Source organism: Poecilia reticulata, linkage group LG7 (genome assembly GCF_000633615.1).
Source record: "Poecilia reticulata strain Guanapo linkage group LG7, Guppy_female_1.0+MT, whole genome shotgun sequence".
Classification (NCBI taxonomy): Eukaryota; Metazoa; Chordata; class Actinopteri; order Cyprinodontiformes; family Poeciliidae; genus Poecilia; species Poecilia reticulata.
Genome location: NC_024337.1, coordinates 22,646,304 through 22,670,894, shown reverse-complemented (window position 1 = coordinate 22,670,894; position 24,591 = coordinate 22,646,304). Strand labels below are relative to the sequence as shown.

The 24,591-nt window shown below is 37.7% G+C and overlaps 2 protein-coding genes and 1 pseudogene across 4 annotated transcripts; 1 reads left to right on the top strand and 2 right to left on the bottom strand.

Annotated features, from left to right (window-relative positions):
- Positions 1 to 5,005: 5,005 nt before the first annotated feature.
- abtb1 (ankyrin repeat and BTB (POZ) domain containing 1) lies at positions 5,006 to 10,189 on the bottom strand. 2 transcript variants are annotated; one of them, XM_008413969.2, is made up of 12 exons: positions 9,936 to 10,189; positions 8,800 to 8,862; positions 8,646 to 8,701; positions 8,390 to 8,534; positions 8,103 to 8,262; positions 7,968 to 8,013; positions 7,689 to 7,805; positions 7,440 to 7,552; positions 7,250 to 7,348; positions 6,994 to 7,161; positions 6,438 to 6,638; positions 5,006 to 5,937 (listed from the first exon to the last, which is right to left on the bottom strand). In XM_008413969.2, exons 1-12 carry the CDS (start codon positions 9,989 to 9,991, stop codon positions 5,731 to 5,733), a joined length of 1,431 nt encoding a protein of 476 aa, XP_008412191.1. In that variant the 5' UTR covers positions 9,992 to 10,189; the 3' UTR covers positions 5,006 to 5,730. The 2 variants fall into 2 exon arrangements, with proteins under 2 accessions (XP_008412191.1, XP_008412192.1); XM_008413970.1 differs by lacking the exons at positions 8,800 to 8,862; positions 9,936 to 10,189 and having other exon boundaries at positions 8,620 to 8,701.
- A 1,375-nt stretch (positions 10,190 to 11,564) lies between these two features.
- Positions 11,565 to 15,838, bottom strand: LOC103467521 (deoxyribonuclease-1-like 1; annotated as a pseudogene).
- Positions 15,839 to 18,918: 3,080 nt separating this feature from the next.
- On the top strand, positions 18,919 to 23,318 carry LOC103467522 (keratin, type II cytoskeletal 8-like). Of its 2 annotated transcripts, XM_008413973.1 has the most exons (10): positions 18,919 to 19,234; positions 19,598 to 19,806; positions 19,892 to 19,952; positions 20,105 to 20,200; positions 20,314 to 20,478; positions 21,371 to 21,496; positions 21,741 to 21,961; positions 22,573 to 22,645; positions 22,694 to 22,763; positions 22,978 to 23,318. In XM_008413973.1, the coding sequence occupies exons 1-10, from the start codon at positions 18,974 to 18,976 to the stop codon at positions 23,049 to 23,051; spliced, it is 1,356 nt and encodes a 451-aa protein (XP_008412195.1). In that variant the 5' UTR covers positions 18,919 to 18,973; the 3' UTR covers positions 23,052 to 23,318. The 2 variants fall into 2 exon arrangements, with proteins under 2 accessions (XP_008412195.1, XP_008412193.1); XM_008413971.1 differs by having other exon boundaries at positions 22,573 to 22,763.
- Positions 23,319 to 24,591: the final 1,273 nt, after the last annotated feature.

Here is a 24,591-nt window from a genome sequence, read left to right as displayed (position 1 = left end):
TTTCTTACATGGATTAAAATTTTTGGCACAACTAAAATACAATTTATAACTTAATTCTACCTACATTAAATCAGCAAATATTAATGCTCCACCGATGGTTACAGAGTTCAAATAGCTCTCACACAACAACACGCTTTTTAGATTTTAGAACTATTTTTTATTGAGAAGTTAATATTTTCCTAACTCATGGCCCCATTACATTTGAAAAACTGAAAATTAAACATGAAGATGAACAAAAAGAAATTGATATTCTATATATGTATGTTACATACATCCACTGTGTCTTGCAGCAGAGCTCATACTATCAACTTTCTGTCTGGCCTCATGTAGTCATTTCCATCTGCTCTGGTATCTTATGAACGCTACATGTGAGCTACATAAAGAGGGTCACTGAGATGAACATGTTGTTGTGCAGGAGAACAGATGGTGTGAATGACACAACTCTGCATGATGTGTGCACGTCATCAGGGTGCTATATGTGGTCGGGAGACTAAAACCAAGTCAGACGGAAGAAACTTATGGAAAAAGAAAAAAAAATCAATGGAAAGAAAAAGCTCTCCTAGATGGAAACTAAAATGAAAAAAGCATTTAAACTTAGCAAGTAAGAAAATATGTGTTAACTCCATAACTTCTCAAGGACATTTTTTTTTTTCCCCCTTAAACGGTACCACATTTGCAAGTAAAAACATAGGTTGAAAAGCAGAGTTCTCGGACAATACCAAATAATTAATTGCGCTATCAGCTCTGGTTTGGTTTCATTTAGCGGAATGGATGATTAAAAAAACAAAGCATATTGGCAGTTTAACAATTCATTGGTTGGTACATCGCTGTGCTGCTTACTCTTCATCAAGCAGGACGCCCAAACTGATCGTTCAGGTGAATAGTAAGGTTGAGGTCAGGAAAACAAGCAGGTTCCATCATTGCTTCCATCACTGAATTCTGGAGGTAGCCTCTGATAAGACCTCTGTCTGCAAGGAGCAAGTGTTCACCTCTTTGGGAGTTTAGTCTTTAAGTGTGGAGTCATTATGTACTTAAATGGTTGAAGAATCTCATCTTGGTGCAACTCTGTATCGACATTCCCTCCAGTAATGACAAGCCTTGTTTTTCCAGTGAGGTATTGGGGGGGATTTGGAAAGTTTTCCACAGATAAAACCCACATCCTCAACTCTGCTGCATAATCCATAGTAAAACATGTATTTTTCTTGCAACTGCTGCCCTATTTCAGAGGAATCAAACAGACTTTCCAACTGTGCAAGATGTATTACCTTGAAACATTGTTACAAAAAGAAATAATGGAACAGATACAAATACAAATCCTTACTTTTCGTATTAAGAATATGACGTTTTCTATCTTTAACTCTAAAACTTTTCCCTCTGAAGTTTACTGTAGTTAGTCACAGGGTTATGACTCAAAGCCAAGAGATCATTCCCCTTGTTTTCTTCTTAAGGTAATGTATTAGACGCATTACAGGGGAGATAAATACGGGCCATTGTTCTCGGTGAAGAAAAGGCTTTTAAAAAGAAAATTACTGCTTGGATTAACATTGTATTTCAAAACACAACGGGCCATTAAGAACACATCTTCTTTTGTCTATGGTGGGAGGATCCACATACCATCATTACTGTTTTAAATTGTCTGTGAAGTTAAACCTTTACACATCACTGTGTTGTGGATAATACAATTACAAAGGGCAAAAAGGGGAATTTGATTAATCTCCTGTCAGAGTACTGGTTTTGGTGCCGTGCTGACTATGGAATCAGAGTCATGTTAAGGGAAAGCATAGTGTCATCTGGATGAACTGGCAAAAGAAAGAAAAACAGGCTACCCCAGAGCACTGCTCTTAAGTACAGCCCTGCCTTCAGCTCCGTCTCAGTTTAGCATATTAGTAATGCTAATATGTTAATCAAGACAACCCAGCTAAATATCACTACAGGGCATTTGACCTTATGTAAAGATGAGCTGATGACAGGGTTAGAGTTTAAGCTTCAAATACCACTAAAGTCATAAGGATTATATTAATTAGGGTTGAAAGGAGTCAGCCATTCATCCAGCACTCAAATGTTCTTCATTAGGGCCACTAGGGCATACATTAGACTGCTTATTCAAGAGTGACTTAAACAACTGTAGAATATTTATCTAGATGTATAGTTTTACCAGTAAAGTGTTATTAATTCATACGCTTTATATATAGCGCCGCTCCAAATTATAGAGTATAGGCGCATTTAAGTTGTAGAAACATCTTGACGATGATCAGTGAAAACATCTTCATTTTAAGCTTCATGGCAAATTCTGTGAGTCATTACATAAATGTGATTTCTTGGTTTTCTACTTTTAATTCATTTGCAAAAACATTGTATAACTGGGTATTTGTTTGAAGAATTTAAAGGAAAGAGATCAACGCATTTTGGAATAATCTGTAACATAACAAAATGTGGACAACGTGAAGTGTGGGGAAAACTTTCCGGATGAATTATGAGTGTATAAAATCCAGGTACGCATGCTCTAACTACAAGTATTTATGAAGGAATACATTGAAATTAAGTTTATTTTGCCACCAGGTAGTATGAGAAGAAGAATGATGGCACTGCAGCAAAATGTTCAATGTGAAATTGTGCTTGGGGAAGCAGAACCATAAGACCTCGTCTTATGGTTTGCTGAGGTTTGAATACTGTTTCATTGAAGGTGCACTGCTCCCTATGAGAGAAAATAACACCTTCTATGGCATGCTTTGGATGTTTATGGTTCTAAATAATTCGTACACAAAATAAACTTTAAAACATCACCCTGTTCAAATTATTTTTTTTACATAGGATCATTGCAGATCCTTAGCAGAATATGACACTTCGTTCTGTACTATTTCTGCAGCTGCTGTTCACACATGCACTTACCAGCGGGTGATTCGGTGCTGAAAATGTGGTCTCACAGCTGGAAACTGGAACATCTGGGAAGAGTACAGAGAATGCTGCACATGATGTAGACAGTGTGTGGTGGATATCCCAGGCCTAGACAGTTCAAATCAGGGTTATTGTTGATGACAATACCAGATGCACTGGAATATCTCCACATCTGCAGCAAGCAAATGCAAAACAAAACTTAGGTCAGAGAGATACCAGTATGAAGGGCAAATTTACCTTCCTTCACAGTGCCTCAATACAGAGAAGAAAATACAAATAAATAAGAGAACTAAATCCAAAATGAGTGGAAAATACCAAAAGTATTGGGTCAGCCATCAAATGGTACAATTCAGGTGGCTGTGTACAATTACAGAGTGGTCAATGAATGCAAGGATCAACCAGCACTATGCATTGTCGCATTGGCTCAAGAACAGTGGGTAATTTTCCGTGAACCCTTTGAAGTTTGCAGCCAGTGCACAAAGCAAAGTCCAGTAATAGAGAGTTTGGTGTGGGAGAACAGGCCTGCGCATTGTCCTACTTTCAACTCTATAAAGCATCTCTGGGATGAGTTGAACTGGAGATAGAAAGTCAGCTCCGCTTGTCCAGCATCAGTGTCTGATCTCACAAATGCATTTCTGAAAGAAAGCTCAGATATTCCTATAAACACTCCTAAGCTTGGTGGAAAGCCTTCTTAGAAGAGGTGCAGCTGTTATAGCTACAAAGGTTTAAGTGACATCATTTTAAAGCCCATGGATTAAGAATGGGAAGTCATTCACCTTTATATGTGTGGGATGCAAACACATAATGTGAAGAACAAATGCATTACTGCTCTTTTTTTTTATCACTTACAGTGATAAAGGCTGCACTTCATGTCTAAAACAACTGAAGTGATTCTGTCAGCAATTAGTTTTCACACCTCGCTTGGCTCCTCTCAGCCTTGAGGTTTCTTTTGAAGTTGTGAAGTCTTTCAACATTGACTTTAAAACAGATTCTCCAAGGGAAACTGAACAACATCTAAAGCATAATGTCTGCTTGTCTGAAGCAGGATGCAGCAGTCCAGATTTTCCCACCCAAGAGTAAAAACAAAGTGAGTGGCTTAGCAACAACTGTAAAACATTTGTGGAGGAATCTCTGAGTGAAAACTAATTGGATTGCTTATTTCTTGTAAGCATTCAGCAGGCACAGGCTGGAAGCCAGCAGTTTTGTTTTCTATAGGATGGCGACAGTTTTGAACTTCACCGTAATTTGTCCTAACAGCTGCTCCGCTGCACTGCTGTGATTTGAGCTCATAACACAGGGGGCTCCATTAAGCTGATGTACAGCTTTGTTATTGCCTCCTAGAGTCTTTGGAATGAGCCTGATGGAGGCTACATGGGTGCAAGAGACAAAAATCTAGAGCAAATACGCAGACCAGCATGCATACCGATGTGAGCAAAGACATGCATGCAGTCACTTAATTACATCCTATCCTTCTTGTTGCAGTGAACTTGTGAAGATTGTGAATGACTGTGAAACGACTCCTTTCAGACAACATTCCCACGAGTCCAGAGTCCTGGCTGAATAAAACCCTGGTTCACAGAGCATGGTGAAGTCTTACATGCAGCCACTCTACTGAGAGGAAGCCCACAAGCTTTGAAAGAAGATAAAATAAGAAATGCTGCCATCTTCAGGCTTCCTATGGAACTCCTCCCTGAAGGTGAAGCTATGTTGCATCAAATCTCCTTTATTATTATTAACAGAAATGCACAAAGTTTTGACTTTTTTCTTTGAATCAGAATTGTTATTTTGACTCTGCAAAAAAAATGCAAACACAAATAAATTGCAACTTTAGCATCTAGTTCTTATTTTTAAAACTGATTAATTGCATAATTCTTCCCTGAAAGAACAGTAGAAATAATTAAAAGCCTAAATTTAATTATGACAGTCATGCTGACAATTGTAAATAAACTTCTAACCAGTATAGTACGATGAATGTCTAAGAAACTACTAAAGAACGCGATTTAGTCATTTATGAAACCAAATAATACTTATGTGTGTAATGTAAGTTCTAATGCAAGACCTCAAGAAAATATTTTTACAACAGGAGATAACAAAAAAAAAAAATAGACAGCACTGTTCACAACTTTTATTTTATTTACTTGCTACACACATAAGGCAAAATGGGTTTGCTGGAAAAATAAGCTCCATGTTCAGCTGAAGCAAAGTGCAAGAGTGGATTAGAGGGTGATATGTGTAAAGATACCAGAGGGAATCCCATAGTTGAAGCAGTGAGGTGAAGGAGGGCCACAAAATACTTTCAAGTAACCACAAAACACAATTTAATAAAACAGAAGACTAAGAGGATTAGTAAAGGGAGGAAAGATATTTTTTTAACCACATTGTTCTGAAATGTGAGAATTAGAGCAGTACATGCTCTCCATGTTGCCTCTTTAAAGCATTAAAATATAATTTCTTGAAGTTTTACATGATACACATGAAAAACGTTAAATTAAATCTAGCTGCTGCAGATCATTTTAATTTCATGCATGAATAATGCAAAAGTATTCTGTTATTAATATGTCACCCTTCTTCTTCTTCACAGCCAATCTCAGAGTTTAATGTCAGTACAAACCAGATCACTTTCCTCTTGTTTGGTATGGACTTCCTTTGAAATGAGCTAAACTCCCCAACGACTACCTCCGTTCACATACGGTATAATCTGTGCCATACGCTGTAAATGAAATAGAACCTGTAAACATAAAGATGCATATGTTTTTCTTCTCACCTCACTAAAGATTCCCTCCAAACACGACCGTAACATTTCTGCACCAGATAGAGGAATCTGATGACCCCCGCTCAGCAGTCAATATTGATGCTGGAAAGCAGCTCCTCCAGAGCCTCCAGCTTCTGATTGGCCTCCTCGATGGCGCTGTACGTCTGCACGTTGCTGGCGATGTGGAAGCGGATGTCGTCCACCAGAGGGACAGAGTCCGTCTCCTGTCGCTCCTCCAGCGACGCGGCGTCCTCCTTTATCATCTCTGCAAACTCGTCCTTCTCCACCAGCTGTGGACAGAGGTGGCAGGTACACAGGCGTGAATGCATCTGGAGGAGGAACTGGATGTGTCTGACCTGAACATCTAGACCTGATCATCTAGAGCTGATCATCTAGAGCTGCGCCATAATGACATCACGTTTCTATTTTTATATTTTTCTGTTTTACCTCAAGTAATTTTAGATTCGTCATCATTTTATCTTTTTCTCAGTTCCTATAGTTGTGTGTTGCTAGCATAGCACGTTTGTTGATTGTAAAACTCCTGAATATTTTGGAGAATTTGTCTCTGTTCATTCCATTCAATACAGACATGAAACCTCCCAAAGCTTTCATATCCAAAAAGATTGAATGCAACACAACACAAATGGGGAGGGAGAAAAAAATGACCGTCAGCTACTTCAGACCTCGCTAAATGAATCAAGGAGTAAACATTAGAAACCACAGTCAGTAACACCCAGGTTTGAAATCACAGGTAGCTGAGCCACGATGAGGGTCACACAAAGACACCAACCCGCTCAATGATCTTTGCCATGAACTCAGTGCACTGATCCTCCAGCCGAGAAAGGCGGAAGAGCTTGGCTGTCTTCCACATGTGCAGGACGTTGTCCTCACAAATCGCCTTGGCGAGCGTCTTCCCGCAGAGACGCTTCAGCCCCGGCAGCAGGTACATGTCAGCCACGCACAGCACATCAAACACGCTGTCCATCGTCAGCTGGACGGGGAAGAAGAACCGATCAGCGTTAAAGATGAGCGCATTAAAAAAAAAGTGCTGACAATCCCGCTGAGTACAAAACATCACTGTTGTTTTGAGTAAGAACTCAATAAGCCCCAGACGTTTAATTATTTATCGTGGTGGTAATTTAATAAACGATTTTTAAACTTTTCAATTAATGCACTAAAACAGATACTTTTCCTGAAAAATAAAATCCTATGTAGAAAATGGCATTTCTACACTTATATTTGTCTGATAATAAAATTGGGTTGATGATTTAAAACGCTTAAGCCAGAATAAATGGATCATTCTTTTTCTCAACACTTTAAAAGCTTCCGACTGTGTTCACACACACCTCTGTGTCATCAGTGTAGATGTAATACATGACGTGAATAAAGACTTCATTTGAGATGTTGTGCAGCGTTATCACTGGGGTGCTGGGCTGCGACTGCAGCTGCTCGCCCTCGCTGAAGTGATCCTCCAGTAAGGCCTTAAAATAATCACTGCGCCCGCAGAAAAAAGCCTGAAGACACACATTATGAAAATCTGACATTAACAGAACAATAATTTTAAGGTTTGGATTCATGTTTGTGGGCTTTGAAATTCCTTACCTTGTGACATAAGAAATCAAAACCCTCCACTCTGAAACAGATATCAGGGTAAGTAGGGAACAGATCAACCCTGTTAAAGGGAAGTTCACCAAAACCAACCTGGGGCAAAAAGAAAGAAGAAGAAAGAACAGTATGTAGTAGTAGTTGTTCTGTGTTTAGCATCGGGATTTCACTGGGTTTAGCGTCTCACTCTTAGTTCAGTGGGCAGTGCACAGTCTGCTAACTGGGCCATCTCCTCTTGGAGCTGACAGGTGTGAGGCTCAAGGCTAAGAACTTTGACACAGGTTCCAGGCTTGTTGGACACTTCAAAATGGCAGGAGAAGAAAAATATTATAATTCCCTGTGAACCACAACAATCAAAGCTCCAGAGGAGAAAAATAGATAAATTAGCAATATGAATTATGAACTACACAATGCAGATATTAACTAGCAGTCTTACCAAATTCATAGACCTGTTTACATTTATTCTCCAGTTCTTCCATAAGGTCTGCCATCTTGCACTGCTTGGCGAGTCGCCTGCAGTCTTCCACCAGACTTATATCAATATCCATTCGTCCTGTAACATTAGAAAACAACTAATAGAGTTCACACTTTTTTGTTAGGCATTTTTTAAAATTAGTCTAAATAGAGTTAATGAGGTTGTTTTATATTTATTTCAGTCTCTATTTTCTTTTGTATTAAAATATAGCATAGATGAAAAAAAAAAAAAAACACTCACCGGTATAAAAATATTGAAGAATTGCTCCAAAGGCTGCAGGATTGATCTAAAATCAAAACAGTTTTTGTTCCAATTAAATAAAGTTTATTACTTGAATGAGACAAATTTATTTATTTAAGTAAAATTCTAAATTACCAAGGGATGTTTGAGGGTTATAAGATTCTTTCCTTTCCATTTTGTCTCAAACATTTCAGTGAAGTACTCTGAACGTGCGCTGAGAACACATCGGTGAGCTGCAAACATTTGTCCATGAACCAGGAACTTGACATCACTGTGCTGACCTTGCTCTAACAACCTGAAGGGAAACAGCAGGGATATGTTTTCTACTAAACTGTTTTATCTTTGCAAGCTTTAACAATATATTAGTGGGGTTTTTTTCCCCACAGTTAATACCCTAAAAAAGAGAAAATCTTCACACTTACATGTGTAGAAAATAGTTAAAATCATTGCGCTGCATGGCACGGACGCTGACGCACTTGTAATCTTTGAGGAGGCGTCTGATTGAGTCATTCAGGGAGCCATACACACATCTTTCACCATCGAATGTGTTGGCTTCACACTTGGCCCCTGGAAGTAAATCCACATAAAAAAAAAAAACAGAATCAAAATGTAGAATCCTTCAGCAAACATCCTTTTATTATGAAAATCTCACTTTATCCAGTGAAAATTCAATTTTACCACTAGCCAACAGGTACTGGACCAGCTCCTCGTGGCCACAGAGGCACGCATAATACCTGCAGGAAAAGCAGCTCTTTTTTTAGGATACTGTTATGATAATGCTTTGTAGTAAATAGCATTAGATTAACTGCAGGTCTGCAAACAACATACTTACAAAGGTGTGCTGTCCCATTTATCTCTCACATTGAGGTCCACATCCCTTTGTTCAACAAGGTACCTTAAAGAGAACCATAAAGCCTGATCTGTGAGCATATTCAATTTTCCAACAGTCCTTACCCTCCGTTTTAAGGGAGGGAGGGGCTTTATTTATAGGCAATAAAACAAAAGAATTTATGAAAAAAATGTATCTGAGACAAACAAAACAATACAATAAATGCAACAAAGCAATATTTCTTTGTATTTTGTTTGAAATGTCTATTTTTATTTGTACCACAATTCTGGAATTCATTTCTATAAATGTAATTTCTGTATAATTATTGTTATTATCATCATTATTATTACAGGTAATGGTCACATAGTTTATTTTTTAATGATGGTCTTTTTATATGGTTTACAGTATGGACTAATTTTATCAGGAGAAGGATTTAATATTCAGTTGTATTCAATTTTGTTTATTTTGTCTGGATTCTTTTAACATGGTCGCAAATAAAGTAGTTTCCAAACGACACTAGACAGTAAAGTAGTACTAAATCCATATTCCACACTTATTTTACCCATAAAGTAAAATTACACATTGAATAAAACAGTAATAGTGACTTAGCTGTGCACGTTTTTAGTATTCATCTGATGGGCGAAAATGTATTTCTAGTTATTTATAAAGCTCCTTAAAATAACCGAAGGTCCACAAAGTGCATAGACGATATCAAGAAATCGATACGTTACAGTTGAAATAGACAAATTAAGATAGTTAGAGTAGGACGTGCAAAACGCTTAAGCAAATAAATGTTTTAAGACAAAAACCGAAAATGTATCTTATAGAAAAGGACTTAGTGCTTTATGTCGCTGCAAAGTACATCAATAGCAATATTAAAGATTTTGACGTTAAATATTGCACACACAAACTCTGACCTACAAACGTTAGCCTGACAAGCTGGGTCATCGGCGCTAATGTTAGCAACCTTCCGCTTCTGCTTCCGAGCAAAACATCGTTTAACAGCAGTTAGCGGGACAGGACAGGGCTAATTATTACTTTTTATTTTATCGCACATCTATGTCAGGTGTCAGTCTGATGAAGCAGATGCTTGTGAAACAATGTTTATGCAAACCAAAACGACGTTAGCCGCTGGTTACCTGACTCTACAAATGTCGCCCTTTCTGCAACTACTAAACAAGTCGTACACATCCATGGCCGCCTCGGAGTTCTCGGTCCTCTGAAATGCATTGAGACGGCCTGTCTGCCGGACAGGTGGGTGATGGTTTGGTGTGGCTGCAGGTGGAGCTCGAAGGACGAAGAGAAAGTTGACAGTGTCTCACACCTTGTTGACAATTCGCCGCTGCAGCCTTTTCGAAGCCTCTGTGTTTTCGTTAAAGGGGCCAGTCACGTGACTACCAAGCTTACTTCAATTGACTTACGGAAATGTATTAACCCGAGAAGCCGAGACAATAACAAATGTGAGATGTGTAGTTAATTCTACGGTAATGTTACAAATGATTTCGAAATTATTGTACCTTTTTATTTAAATACTAAAACAATATTTTTTTGCGAGAGTTAATTTAACTTACCGAGTTTTTTTTTTCTTTGTAATTTGGGAATATTCGAACTAACTTGTGTAGCTTGAATGCAGCACATGTCAATGCGTTCAATCATCCTCAAAACAAGATTTAAAAACACAATTGTGCAAAGACAAAAAGATATATTTATAAAATATTGGCTATTTATTGCTTAAATATATTTTCCTTTTTTATCTTTATTTTTTCTTGCTGTTTTGTAAACAATTACAACTGAACGTGATCGGAACATTATGCTCAGCATTTTGTTTGGTGACTTACAGCAAAAGTGTTAACTTCAGCATGTTTCATGTGGCCAATAGATGTCCCAGCAAACACATAAATTATTTCTATGTTTTACTTACAGTAAAGGAGCATGTTTAAAATAATTCATGGTCCCTGGCAGCGGGAAGACTGTGTCAAGATTATCAAGAACATCAGGCAGTCTTAGAGAAAATCAGTCTTGGGAAATAATGGATGTTTCAGTATGACAATGATCCAAAGCGGTTGTCCTGTCTTAAATCTAACATAAAATCGGAGGAGGGAGCTTAGGGTGATGTCAAAGTGATCTGCAACTTCGAACACCTGAAGCTCATCACCAGAGATGAATGGATAAAACTACCAGTGAAAACATTCACAAAGCTAGTCAGCAATTATGAGAAATGTTTGGTTGCTGTAATAGTCATGGCTATCATAAAACTTTAAAGACATGACACTTTTTGCCCAAACGTGAATTAAAATATATTTGTATCTTTTGAGAGAGACTAGTTTCATTTAAAAATATGATTTTATTTATTTATTTATTTATTTATTTATTTATTTATTTATTTTTTGGTTTAATAATACTTTTAAATCTAAATCTGCCATAGGAATAATTTTGGGATTAACTGTATATTTCAACTTTGCAAGCCCAGTTTATGTTTTAATGCTTTAAATCAAACACCCCGTGACATGTATTTACTTACAGTAAAGGCAATCTGGGAAGTACCTTTGTAAAGCCAGTTGAGCATTCTCTAAAAAGCACTGAACAGACAGCAAGCAAACACAGAATATAAAAGTAAAACATCTGAACAAAAATAATAAAGAATCAGAATAAAATACACTAAATAGCCAAAGAAAATTACAAACAATTTGCAAAAACCATTTGAACACATGTGTTCTGGCTACATACTAAATGAAACAGTGGTATTTGAAATCTTCTAGTCACTTCGTTCATTCAACTGAGGCAAGTTTCTTTTTCAGATAGGAGATCTGAAGCTGAAGCTTTTCTCGCTGCAGCAGGAGGATTTCTTTCTGAAAGCTCATCACTTCATCCTGCAAACTCCCTGAGAACAGAGAATACAGGGAAAACATCACTGTGATTAGAAAATTGTGTTTTTATTTTTGCTTTTCAGTTCAAATGCATTTACTATTATTACTGGCTTTTATTATCATTTATACTATTAAGTCAAAGTTACCAAATGTATAATCAGTTTAATTTACTTTAATTTATGGGTTAGTCGTGGTCAGAAAATACGAAAAATATGATCAGTATGGCGACAGTGAAGTGCTGTCACATCTGACTGAACACAAAGGCTTGCCGTAGCAAAGAAATAGAAGCTTGTTAGGCAGCTCATTTAGTTCCTGGAAAGGCTGCGTGGAAGCAATGTAAAAAAGAAACTCATCACCTTTACAATTAGTTTTCTTTGTTCATTTCTACGTAATAACCTGCGGCAGCAAGTTGATTGACAACTACACCATTTTCACAACAAGCTGAATCAATCGGCAGGCATGAGAGCCTGGTAATGAAAGGCCCCACTTCAGTGCAGAAGACACACAGAGTAAAAATAAACAATATGCAGATTTTTACTGCAGTGCAAAAAAATTAAGAAAAGTTTTTTGACAGATGAGCAATAGTTCTTATTATGAGCAATCTCCTTTTGTTCTGCTCAACTTTTATTTTCTTTACAACATTTTGCGCCCAAAATAATCTCTTTCTTTTATGAAAGTTTTTTAAACAAGATAAGGTCTGATTCCCCGAGACTTTCAATTCTTTGATAAATCATGTTTCTTTGACTGAAATCATTCAAACATGGACCTAATCTAAACTATTTTTTTTGTCTGCTTCATTGAGGGTATCCTATTCAAGAAGTTCAAGCAATAACTTTGAGTTTATAGCATATAATGTGTTTTTATTGCCCTCTCATTTTCTCTGTAGTCTTTAAGTTAAGTAAGGCAAAAGCATTTCCTTTAATAAATACACTTTCGCTTTAGGGAATACTTTTTGCTTAATCTTTGTATTTTTAGTAGACAGACGCAGAACCTGGAGGAACTGGCTTTTACAATCACTTTGGACCTGTGGCGTTACCTCCAGTCCTCACAGGCCAGTGTTTTTGTGTCTATTAAATTTAAGGGTTAATTTATATCCATTACATGTCATCACGTTCTGCAGGGAAATGTGAATAACCTATTCGGTGTGTAGAAGCGGGGAAACAACTAAACATACAGCACAGCTGCCCTCATTTGGACAATGTGATAACACAATGATCTACATCTATCCTCAAATTAATTAATGCAACAACAACAACTTTTAACTGAACACATCACAAGCCTAAATATTTTCCAAGTTAAAAGACACTCCCAAATTCCATGCATATTTGAACTGCAGCCTCGCCCTCAAGCACTACTGCAGAAGTTCAGAGGAAGCAATCATTAAGTAAATATTCATTTAACTTCAGTGACCTTCCTTTTAACACTTAGCAGTTGGAATAAATTACAATTAAATTGTTACCTGTTGCAGCTCTGCTAACTGATCCCGTAGCGTTTCCACGTCTTGCCAGCCAGAAAGGGGACGCACTGATTAATTTGACCTCAACCAGATAAGGAAATATTTAAAAGGAAAATCTTTTCCTTTTAAATATTTCCTTATTTAAAAGCTTTTCCTTTTAAATATTTCCTTATTTAAAAGCTTTTCCTTTTAAATAAGTAAAAGCTTATTTAAACTCACCATATCTCACCATTTTATCTGTCAGGTTAAACTTTTTCTGGAAATTAAGGCCTTGGCAGAGTTTGGCACTGTGGTTGCCAGCAGATCATCTCCATACACAACGATCCTGCATAAGAAACAAGGTTTCTTAATTAAGCTTGGGGATTGAAGCTTGTGTTCCAAAGGTACAATGCCTTACTTATGTAAGCTCTGTAAAAATAAACCTTGCCTGTCGTAGGTGTGATTATTTGTTGTCGCTGAAGTTGTATCCACATCATCAGCAATTAGCCAGTGGAAATTTCTGTCACTGTGTATTTGAATGTTTTGCATTTGCTTGTCGGTGACAGAGGCACCGTCTGCTCTGAAGTCCCCCAGGATCATTACGTTCTAGAAGTAAAAGCAAATAGAACCATTTCTTGCAGAGCTCTATGAATTATTGATGCCCTCTGAAATTTACATTTTATCATATTACAAACACAAATTTCAGTGTGCTTATTGGTTGCTTTTGGTGATAGATCAATCTGAAGTAGTGCATTGTGAAGTGGAAGAAAAAGTGAGACACGCAACACAGAGATGAAAAGTGTGGAATGCTATGGTGATCAACCACCTGTCCTCTGATTACTTCACAGAATTTGACACATCAGTACTATGTGTACTGATGTGTCAAAATACATGGTGGATTTTGGTTTAAGGTTCTTGTCCTGGTGGAAGCCAGATATCTGACTCATTTTAAAAGCTTTTGCTGCCTCCGCCTCTTGTTTGTTTTCAGATTTGCCCTGGTTTAGTTACATTCACTTTTGTATCAACTCAAACCATCTCCCCTGTTCATGTTTAAGGAACATGTCCCCACAGCATGATGCTGACACTTAACAATATAAACTACTTCCTGCTCAATTTAGAGTAAAGTAAGTGGATTAACATAAATTCATACAGTGCTTTCTCGTTTATTGAAGACTCATTGAAACGAAACCCGAAGTTTGGGTCAGACTCAGTTAATAAATCTAAACTCTAACTATGCTGTGGCTAGCTGAGGCAAGTGAGCAGTGGGTTCGTTTTAACCGACCTCACCTGTTTGGCCTTTTCACAAAACAAATGGAATTTATTTATTTATTTATTTATTTATTTATTTATTTATTTAAGTTACATTTTTCTTGAGTTTTAGAGCTGTGTGCTACTTTGTCTGAAATTATTACATCATAGAATTCCCAAAAAGTTTGTGGCTCACTGATGTGAGGTAAATCTCACATCAGTTAGCAGCACTGATAACGCCATGATGTGGCAGAGTTTGTGTCAAATGAGCTCATGTTCTTGCATCGGTTTTCCATTTGTCTCTGACCATTAGGAAGACATCATACAGCTCATCCAGTTCTTTCTCCGAGTCCTGTGGTGTGGCACGAACTGGGATCAGCACCAAATCCTTCAGCACTGCAACAAATACGTAACATTCATGAAACTGCATGCGTGTGGCAGGAGAGAGCACAAACCTGACAAACCTGCTATTTCTCCCTTCTGTTAATACGGCAAAATAAATCTCCTTTACTCAAACAGGAGAGACAGACACTGTCGTGCAGCCGTGACTCAGACAAGCAGCAGACTCCACACCGAGAGCATTAAATCTTGGAACTCTGACGCACAACGCTGCCTGTTTGTGTTAAAAGACGAGCTGCAGAAGCTGACCCGTGTTGTGAGGCTTGAAGTAGAGAACGTAAGGCTCCCTTGCAAATGCATCCACATTGTTCTCATGATTGTCTTCATACTGATAGGAGTCAATCAGATCCACCATGTCATCCCTGGAAGTTGAATAAAAATGTCTCGTTTAAACAGCTCTGTGTCGCGGCGCTGAAACAGTCGAGATGGCGACGGCATTTACCTGTGGAGAACCATAAACTGCTCCTTGTATCTGGTCCTTCCCAGGCGGGCGCTGAGCTGCAGGGCGTAGTGGTGGGACGTGTTCACCCTGAGACACCCTTAAAGGACGGCCGGTTATTTTTCTACTCTCAAAGGCTTAAAGTGAGTTTGGTTTAAAGGGCAAAAATAAAAACATACAGTCGCCTGTTCAGTTCTGCCAGGAACAGCTTGATGGAGGCCCCACTCACATCCACCACCTCCAGAATAACTATGATGTCATATCGAGACACGATCTATAAAAGGCGAAGACTTCTGTTACATTACAGGATCTACAGTGGAATTAAACATACTCGGGCTCTGACTAATGTGTGACATTGACAGTTTTTATTTCTTTCTTTGAAGGTCTTCATAAAGCATTGAAATGCTATCACTTAATTAGCTTGAAGGATTTTCATTTTCAGATTTAAGACAAGATTTAAAAGGCCCTTTGTAAACATAATTGTGATTATGTGATGAGTTGATCACAGGGTCCCTGCTGCCTGATAAAACACGTGGAGCTTCTGAAAGCAGCCATGTCTGATTTTTTTGTTACCTAAACAAGAGTTGACAGGACATCTACGTCTGAGACTTTAGTCACTCCAAACCTCTGTGTGTTGAATGAAGCAATCTTCATGTCTGACAAGAAAAAGGGAAACAGTTTTCTAAAACATACATTTAAAATTATGTTTTTGAATCCCTAACTTGGATTACCTCTGGTAATGTACACACACTATATAAATGTCCTATCCTCAGCAGCAGGCAGTACTGGTCTCCAGCATTAATTTGTATACAATCCCATGAGAAACCTATGTCTCTACTGTTTTTTTTTTTCAAAGGTAGACGGATGATTGGTTTGTCACCATCACGAGGACAAGAGGGATAATTTGTACAGAGCCAGTACGTTTTGACAGCAAGTGGTCAGACAGGTTATATTGTTCAGTTGATGGTGATTAAGGTTGGTTAAATTCAAAGTCACTGTGCAAAGAAGAAATGGTAAAAAAGAAAGTAACCTCACCTTCCATCTTAAAATCTTCTCAGTGCTATTAAACTAAGTCTAGACAAGACAGTAAATGTCAGTTCACACAACTTCACATTTGACATTAGAGTACTTTGACCAAATCATCACCCATTCACCACCATGCTTCCTCACTGGTATTGCATTAACCCCATCTGTGTGACATATAGAAAACTGACAAAACCTCAGTTTTTATAGAGGTGCTTACTCTTCCTTTTGCCAATTGAATCAGCTGTATTTGACTAATATTACTTGGTTACGACTTCCTACTTAAATACTGTGAAAACAGGAGGCTGCGCTGCAGCTTTTCATTTTTAACAACACACAGTGCTGTCGAACAGCCTTTGCCCTTTACATATTTTTTTTGTTTTTCTTTTCCATTTCACTCAAGTGTTTCACATTATCAAATTATAATATATTATATTTTTATTATATTTTATAATATATTTTTGAAATTACATATAGATAACCCAAGTAACTACAAAATTTGGTTTTGGAATGATGGTTTTTATTTTTAATTTTATTTGATTTTAAATTTTTTGTAAAAGCTATCTAAATCAACCTTTGTAAAAATCGAATAGCTGTTTGTTAAATCATAAATTTCCTCTGATTGACCACATGATTGATTGATCTTTACTAAAGATAAGTAAGATATTATTTGAAGAGCTCTGATCAGATCTCAAGCCAGCCACATTAAAAAACTCGCCCTGAATTAAAAAAAAAAAAAAAAAAAAAAGCAGATGAGAATTAAAGTCGTTGAGATCCTTCGGTAAGTTAGGATTACAAAGATGCTTCCAAAGCTTTTGGGTTTCATTGAACCGTAAGGAGAGCCGTTATCTACAAATAGAGAAACACCAAACAGTGGTGAGCACTCAGTGGATTGGTTGGCTGAATGTGACCTATTGAAACATTCTAGTGTGACACAAGAAATCACAGAAGCTGCCACATCCGCAACGTCATGAATGCATCTAATTACTGCCTTGCACAACTGATGATTTGCTCCTTGTTTCTGAATTGCAATGATTCTTTCCATATTTTTAAGGTAGTTTGCCTTCTGCACATACAAACTGGAATCTTACATATGAACCAGTCAAATTACCTCAAACAACACCTGGCCTTCAAATTCTAGACAATGACCATGCAGAAAATCCTCCCAAGGCCACATTCTATTCACTCATAATCCACGTTCAGAAAAGACACAAAGCCTGGGCTCAACAGCCATATAGTGGAGCTAAATGCTTTTATTTTGAAAGATAAACAAATGGAAGCATAAGAACTGAGAAACAACAAAAAATGCTGCCCGACTGCCATGGCAGGAACACATAAACAAAGGGGATCTGGCACAGTGCAACAGAACGTATGGACGTATAGTGAGGGAGATAATAACACGATGTGCGATAATAAGTACCTGAGAGCAGGGGGGAGGAGAGCAGGAAGCAAAACTTGTTGAGAAAAAACAACACAAACTGTAACAAGAACAAAGATCTGCAATGAACTGTTTCACAAAACAGGTCAAAACCACAAACTTCGTCACATTTTGGGAGGAACTGTCTGCGAGATCAACATATGAAGTGGAAGGAAAATACAATGTAGTTTTAAGACTTGTCTATACTATTATTCTTAAAGCAGTGCCTGCATTTTTGTCAGTACTTTGTAGAACCACTTTTAGTAGGGTATCTGCAAGTCTTTTGAGATATCAGTCTATCAACTTTCCTCATCTAGAAACTGAAATTGTTGTCCACTCCTCGGTGCAAAACAACTCGAGATTATCTTTAATTACTTAACCCTGCTTTAGTTTTCTCCACAACTTTATCCATGACTTGTTGTCGCTGTGCACTTTTGTCCTCATGAAGATGTTTTTCAGCAAAGTTCTCCAACTAACCTCTGAGGCCTTTATTTGCACGCGCATGTATGCTGACGTTAGGATTCACACAAAGTAATTCTAACCACAAACCTTGAGTTAGTGGATTTTATTTAGGGGTATCAGAATACACGACAGAAAACGTATCTGATGCATGTCGAGATTCGATATTATCACTAAGTATTTTGTAAAGAAAACACTTAACAAATCAATAGTGAAGAGAAAGAGCTTGAAGATGTTAAGATGCCGGAATTCCGAACAGGTTTAGGGTGGCGTGCGTGAGGGCTTCATTTTGCTTAAGCCATCAAAACTGAAAGGTGTGTCTGAAAGACGATGTGTCTTTCTGTGTCTTTTATCTTCGAACCATAACTGGATTTGTTGAAAGGGATACGTCAAGAACAGAAACACGACCTGCTATCAAATTCCCTTTTTGTTCAAAAGAAAGATGCTAGATAATTTTTTACAATATTATTTAATCATTTAATCACCCTTTTTGCAGTTTGCTGTTCACCACCTGATGTTCATAATAACATAACCTTCTTCATCTTTTTTTTTTCCAACAGATGCTTTCATATTTTTCTTATCTTTATAAATCTTAACACACTTAGTGCTTGCATCCAAAATACACTTCGAATGCATTTAAGATTCTAAAACCAGAGTTGATGAGCAAGATTAGATTACAGAGGAACAATTAGAAGGAAACATTTTTACAGCCGGGGTAGGTGGGAGTAAAACAAGTGGCAGATGTCTGACTGGTAAATCTGCATTCATGCAACTTCACAATCACACCACACCCAGGTCTTTGCTGTATAAAGTTGTGAAAACAGATAAATGTGCACAAGAGAGCTCCAGCACCTCCTGAACTGAGCACAACTTCCAACAGGAATCTCATCATGAGTGTAAGGATCAAGAAGAACAGGAAATCTGGACTTTATTTCTCCTCTGTAGGCTTCACCAGCAAGTCCATGGGATCCAACCCGGTTCGCAAATCCAGCACCACAAACAATGTGGTTCCCATTAAACCTGTCACCATAAACAAGAGCCTCCTTACTCCTCTGAAGACCGACATCGATCCTGAAGTCCAGGCTCGGCGTACACAGGAGAAGGAGCAAATTAAAGGTCTGAATGACCGCTTTGCATCACACATCAAAAAGGTAAGGGGGAAATTCTGCTAAAAAAAAAAAAAAAAATGTCTCCCATCAAAACCTGTTTACAGATTTTTAAAAAATCAGTTTCACCCTAAAAAAAAATCTGCAATCAATGACTGTTCCCTTGGGGGTATGACCAGGAGACTCATTTCTCTTAGCTACTCTTCAAAATGCGAAAGATGGGAGAACATGCCATCAGCGATGGTTACAATTAAAAAAAAAAAAAAAGTAACCCTGTTTTTCATTTTTACAAATCTGTAAGAATAACTTATTAACTTATAACCAATATTACAAGCCTCACAGCGGATATTTTAGAGTTCAAGAACAATCTTTCCGACTGGATGGATCTGCGTTGTGTTTCTGTTCCAGGTCCAACTGCTGGAGCAACAGAACAAGATGCTGGAAACCAAGTGGCAGCTCCTGCAGAGTCAGGCAGCCTCTTCCTCCAGTACTGAGATCATGTATAAAGCCTTCATCGCCAACCTGCAAAAACAGCTGGAAGGCCTCCACAGCGACGGCAAGCGTTTAGAGGCGGAGACGAGTACCTGGAATGTTGCGCTGGACAAATTCAAATCAAAGTGGGACATTTTTGTCTGTGAAGCAGATTTCAGTTGAAGAGATGTAAGATCAGCACAAGTCACAAGATATTTGTGGTTGTTTCAGGTATGAAGAAGAGACCAGCAAGAGGAGTGAGTCAGAGATTAGCTTTGTAGAACTCAAAAAGGTAAAAAAATAAAAATAAAAAAATCGTGCAAATGAAAAAATATGACATTTTTCATTTTTATGTTTGTAAAAATTATAACATTTTTTTGGAAATTGCAAAACATTTCAAACACATATTACTGACTAAAAAGTCATTGTTTCTTGGGTCACCAGGATGTGGATGCAGCATTCAACTCTAAGGTGGAACTAGAAACCATGTTGTCAGAGCTTAATGAAGAATTCAACTTACACAAAGCTGTTCATGATGCTGTGCGTAACCTCACTTCTTAACTAGTGAAATTTATAGGGATGTGATTTTTACTGGGATTTTGTTTTATTTGTTTGTTCGTCTTTTTTTTATTTTCTTTTTTTTCAAATAAAAGGAGATGAGAGAGCTACTGGGCAGCCTGAAGGACACCTCCGTGGTGGTGGAGATGGACAACTCCCGCAGCCTTAACATGGACCAGATTGTGTCTGATGTTAAGGCTCACTATGAGGAAATTGCTGCTCAGAGCCGTGAAGAAACAGAACGTTGGTACAGGACAAAGGTGACAAAGAGACTTTTTTTTATTATTTCATTTTCTTTATGCTTTGGCAAACATTTGAGAAAAATATTAACATAATTTCAGAATTTGCACCACTAAAAATGGGAGTGGGGTGGTGGGATTAAAACTATCTTTAACATCAGTACATTTTTCTTTTTCAGTGTGGCATCATTTCTAAATTAGTTTGGAAATATTTGCTTTTAACAAAACCCATCACAATTACTGACACCCCTGACATCCATCCATCAATTTTCCTACACCCTTGTCCCTAGTGGGGTCAGGAGGGGTGCTGGTGTCTATCTCCAGTGAGACATTTCGGGCAAGAGGCAGGGTGAACCCTGGACAGGTCACCAATCCATCACAGAGACCCCTAACAATCTCTTTAAAATAAACTTGTGGTTGGAGCATTTTATCAATGGTTGGAGCATTTTCGGCACTCCACACACTGTGAGCAACTTCACTAAATGAAGAACAAACATGGAGCCAAAAATGCACAGTCTGTTAAAGTGATTATTTCTGTTTCAACACAGGTTTTGTCCTCTGATGTTAGTTTCTATCTGCTGAGCCTACAGAGATATGTGAAGGTCAAATAGACACAGTTAGCACTACATATTTTTCTCTGGAGTACTTTGCCCTGTTCTAACATACATATACATTACTTACTGTAGTAGATTAATATGTTTTTTTATATATAAAAATTAAATAATTTTGAAAACTGCTTTAATTTATTACTTTGTAAAAATGTTATTTGTTTGTATGAATATTTTTCTTTTTAGTCCTTAAAAATCCCAAACTTTGGTAACGTTTATTAGATAGACCTTTTTCCACTGGTGCTACTCATCTGATATGATAATTACTCTTTCCTTCTCTTCAATCTACGGCCCACGGATACCAGTTTGACCTGATGACAACCCAAGCAAACCAGTATGGTGCTGACCTGAACTCCACCAAGGTGGAAATAGCAGAAATGAACCGGCTGATCAGTCGCCTGCAGCATGAAATTGATGTTATAAAACCACAGGTGAGGAAGAGAGGACTGCTCTCTGTCTCTGTCTTAAATTTAAGGATCTAACTAATTTAAAAAGACTGCAAAACCAAACGCTGTCTGTCAGAGCTTTTAACCACCATATAGCATTACATATACGAAATCACACTTTTTTGTTTAATATTAATCCTTCGGAGGCAAATATTAAAGAACAACATGTCGTTTGCTAACAATAGAGACTGAAAAACACACGTTTACACCACTTTTCTATCTTGTACAGTGTGGCAGCATTCAGAACAGCATTAATGAGGTGGAATCAAATGGGGAACAAGCTGTGCTGAACGCTAAAAACCGCATCAAGGGCTTGGAGAAAGCTTTGATGGAAGCCAAACACGCCATGGCTAAGCAGATCAGGGAATACCAGGAACTTATGAACATCAAGCTGGCCCTGGATATCGAGATTTCCACTTATATGAAATTGATGGAAGGAGAGGAGGACAGGTGAGAGCTGCTAAAAATCTATCCATTTATAATTCATATCAGTAATTTATCTTTTATTTAATTTTGGATCTATTTTTATGTAGGTTTTCTTTGCACAAGATCCTACCTAAGCCAGAAATATATACATATTTTTTTTGTTGCTTAACTTATTATTTAAGAAATTATTCTCATGAAAACATGAACGTCAACATACTTCCAGTTTTTACCTTAGATTAACGTGTAATGCAATACTGCCCTCTTGTGGCGAAGATCATAGCACGTCGGCATGTCAAATTATGTTACTTCGTGGGGAAATTTGGGAAATGTCATCAACGATGTTATCATTATTTTTAATAATCGTTATCACAATTAAAAAATAATGCAAAGTCCTATACAATACACTTAAACATGTTTATGTGTGTGAACAAATGTAAGAAAACTGTGGAATGAGCACAATAACACTTGCTAGAGCAAGTCATTTCCCTCTGAACCAGGTGAAGGTTGCAGTTCTGTTTGATGTAGGGTGAATTGAGGAATACTGGGACATCAGCTGATTTAGACCAGGATGAGTAAAAATGCATTTAATCTTTAATGCCCATCATTTGCATACCTGTCTGCTTTTTCATCACCAGATTTGGACAGAAGACTGTGGTTAATATCCGCTCAGCACCCATCAGACATGTGAGCTCAGAACCCATCAAACATGTGAGCTCAGAACCCATCAAACNTGTGAGCTCAGAACCCATCAAACATGTGAGCTCAGAACCCATCAAACTTGTGAGCTCAGAACCCATCAAACATGTGAGCTCAGAACCCACTCAAAGTGAGTATGAGGGCATCATAATGTGACTGCACTTTTCAACCATTTTTGACCTCTGAAAACATACTAGTAGACCTCTTATTTGTCTGTAATCTGCCTATTTTCTCTTTCTGAAAAAAAACCCCCAAAAACTAACAAAAAAACAAAAAACAAAGTCCCTCGAAGCAGCAATAAGTTATGTGTGTTTCACCTGTTTCAACATTCTCTTTCCGGGCAGCTAACCATCAGCGGCGGAGGTCAGGACCGATTCTCATCAAAGTGGTAGAGACCCATGACATCTCATACAACTAAAGCAGAACAGACTGCAGCGCACAGGCCACCCGCATCCCCAGTCTTTGTAACCCACACTGATAAATAACATCAGTGGAAAGAGTCGTCTGTATTTGTTTGTGTCTCATTGTGTGTCGAAACTCTGATCAACCTTCACAGCCTTGAAAATAGTTCGCCCTGAATTTTCCATCTGAAATAATGAAAGAATATAAACTTGCCCATGCTAAGGTCCACTGCCACTGTTTCCTTTTCATTGCTTACTGTGTGTGAAAAACATTAAACGAATTTAAAAAAAAACAATTCTGTGTGGAGTAGGTTGTTATATTTTACTTGCTCAGTTCATCAAAAAGAAAATGAAGCAAACCAGCTCAAATATTCAGTTTTTAGATGTTATTGTTGAATGAAATACATCAAATCACCATATCGACACCATAAATTCTTAATAAAATTAAAGCAAATCATAAGCATACCCCTCAAAATTGACTTCCCTTGAAGTCAACTTCCCTTGAATCCTCTGGATCTTGGACTCATCTATAGCGGGAACCACAACGAGAGGCTGTTAGTTGATGTCCACCTTGAAACCAGAGGGGCACCAGTTCACAAACTGGGTGATGTACTTGGTTTTGATGTTAGCAATGGCAGAAGTGACATTTTGGGGCACCACATGTGCCTGTTGTACCATGGAGACACACATGATTAACTCAACACACCTGTGCTATTGTTCAATCTGAATAATAGATTAAATACTATGAACACAAGCCTGGCCAGGAAACTACAATTCTCATTCACTTTCTGAAAAAAACACTGTTTTTAAGATTTACTTCTATAAACACCCCATATACAGAAGTAGAACTAACGGAGAGTGTGAAAGACCAAACCTCCTTAAGGTCCAAACGTGTAATTTATAAAGCAAGGGACTGGGGTTTCAGATAAGTATTTCAAGTAAATTTTCTTTTACACTCAATCTAGTAACACTAACGTTGTTTATAAATGGATTTATTTTTTACAGCTGACAATTTCAACATTAGAAGCAAAAAGAGAGAAAAGGTGCGTGTTGAAGTTCTTTGCTTGTAAACTAGCAGCGCATTACTGTCACTTACTGGTTTGGATTGAGGGAGAGTAAAAGAACATCCACCAACAAGACAGTTCCAAACTGCATAGAATGATCTACAGAGAGGGTCATCACGCCTGACCGCCGTCCAGGAGGCCGAGGGTCAGGAAAATGGACGTTTAAATTTCTGCAGACTCCGCTCATCCTCAATATAATGCGTTTATAGACTTTTCAGTAAGTTACTAAAACTTTAGCACCTTTCAAAATAAAAATCCCAAATGCTTCAACAAACAAAATAATAAATACACAAAACATTTTTAATCAAAAGGAGATTTAAAAAAAAATATAAGTATGTGTTTATATTTTAACTATCCTAATCAAGGGTGTAGGAACAAGTTTATCATTGGGGGGGACACATATTGGAAACTTGAAAGATCCGTAAATAGCTTGAGCAAAAATGTCAAACAATGGTGTCATCAACGTGTTACTCTAATCTGACCCCTTGTAACG

Bases quoted from the DNA above. Each gene is read 5' to 3' on its own strand.
- abtb1 (XM_008413969.2), bottom strand. From the start codon at position 9,991: ATGGATGTGTACGACTTGTTTAGTAGTTGCAGAAAGGGCGACATTTGT. The intron at 8,702-8,799 runs GTAAGTATGTTG...CTTTTCCTGCAG, and splicing joins AAATGGGACAGCACACCTTT to GTATTATGCGTGCCTCTGTG. The intron at 7,349-7,439 runs GTGAGACGCTAA...TTTTTGCCCCAG, and splicing joins CACTGCCCACTGAACTAAGA to GTTGGTTTTGGTGAACTTCC.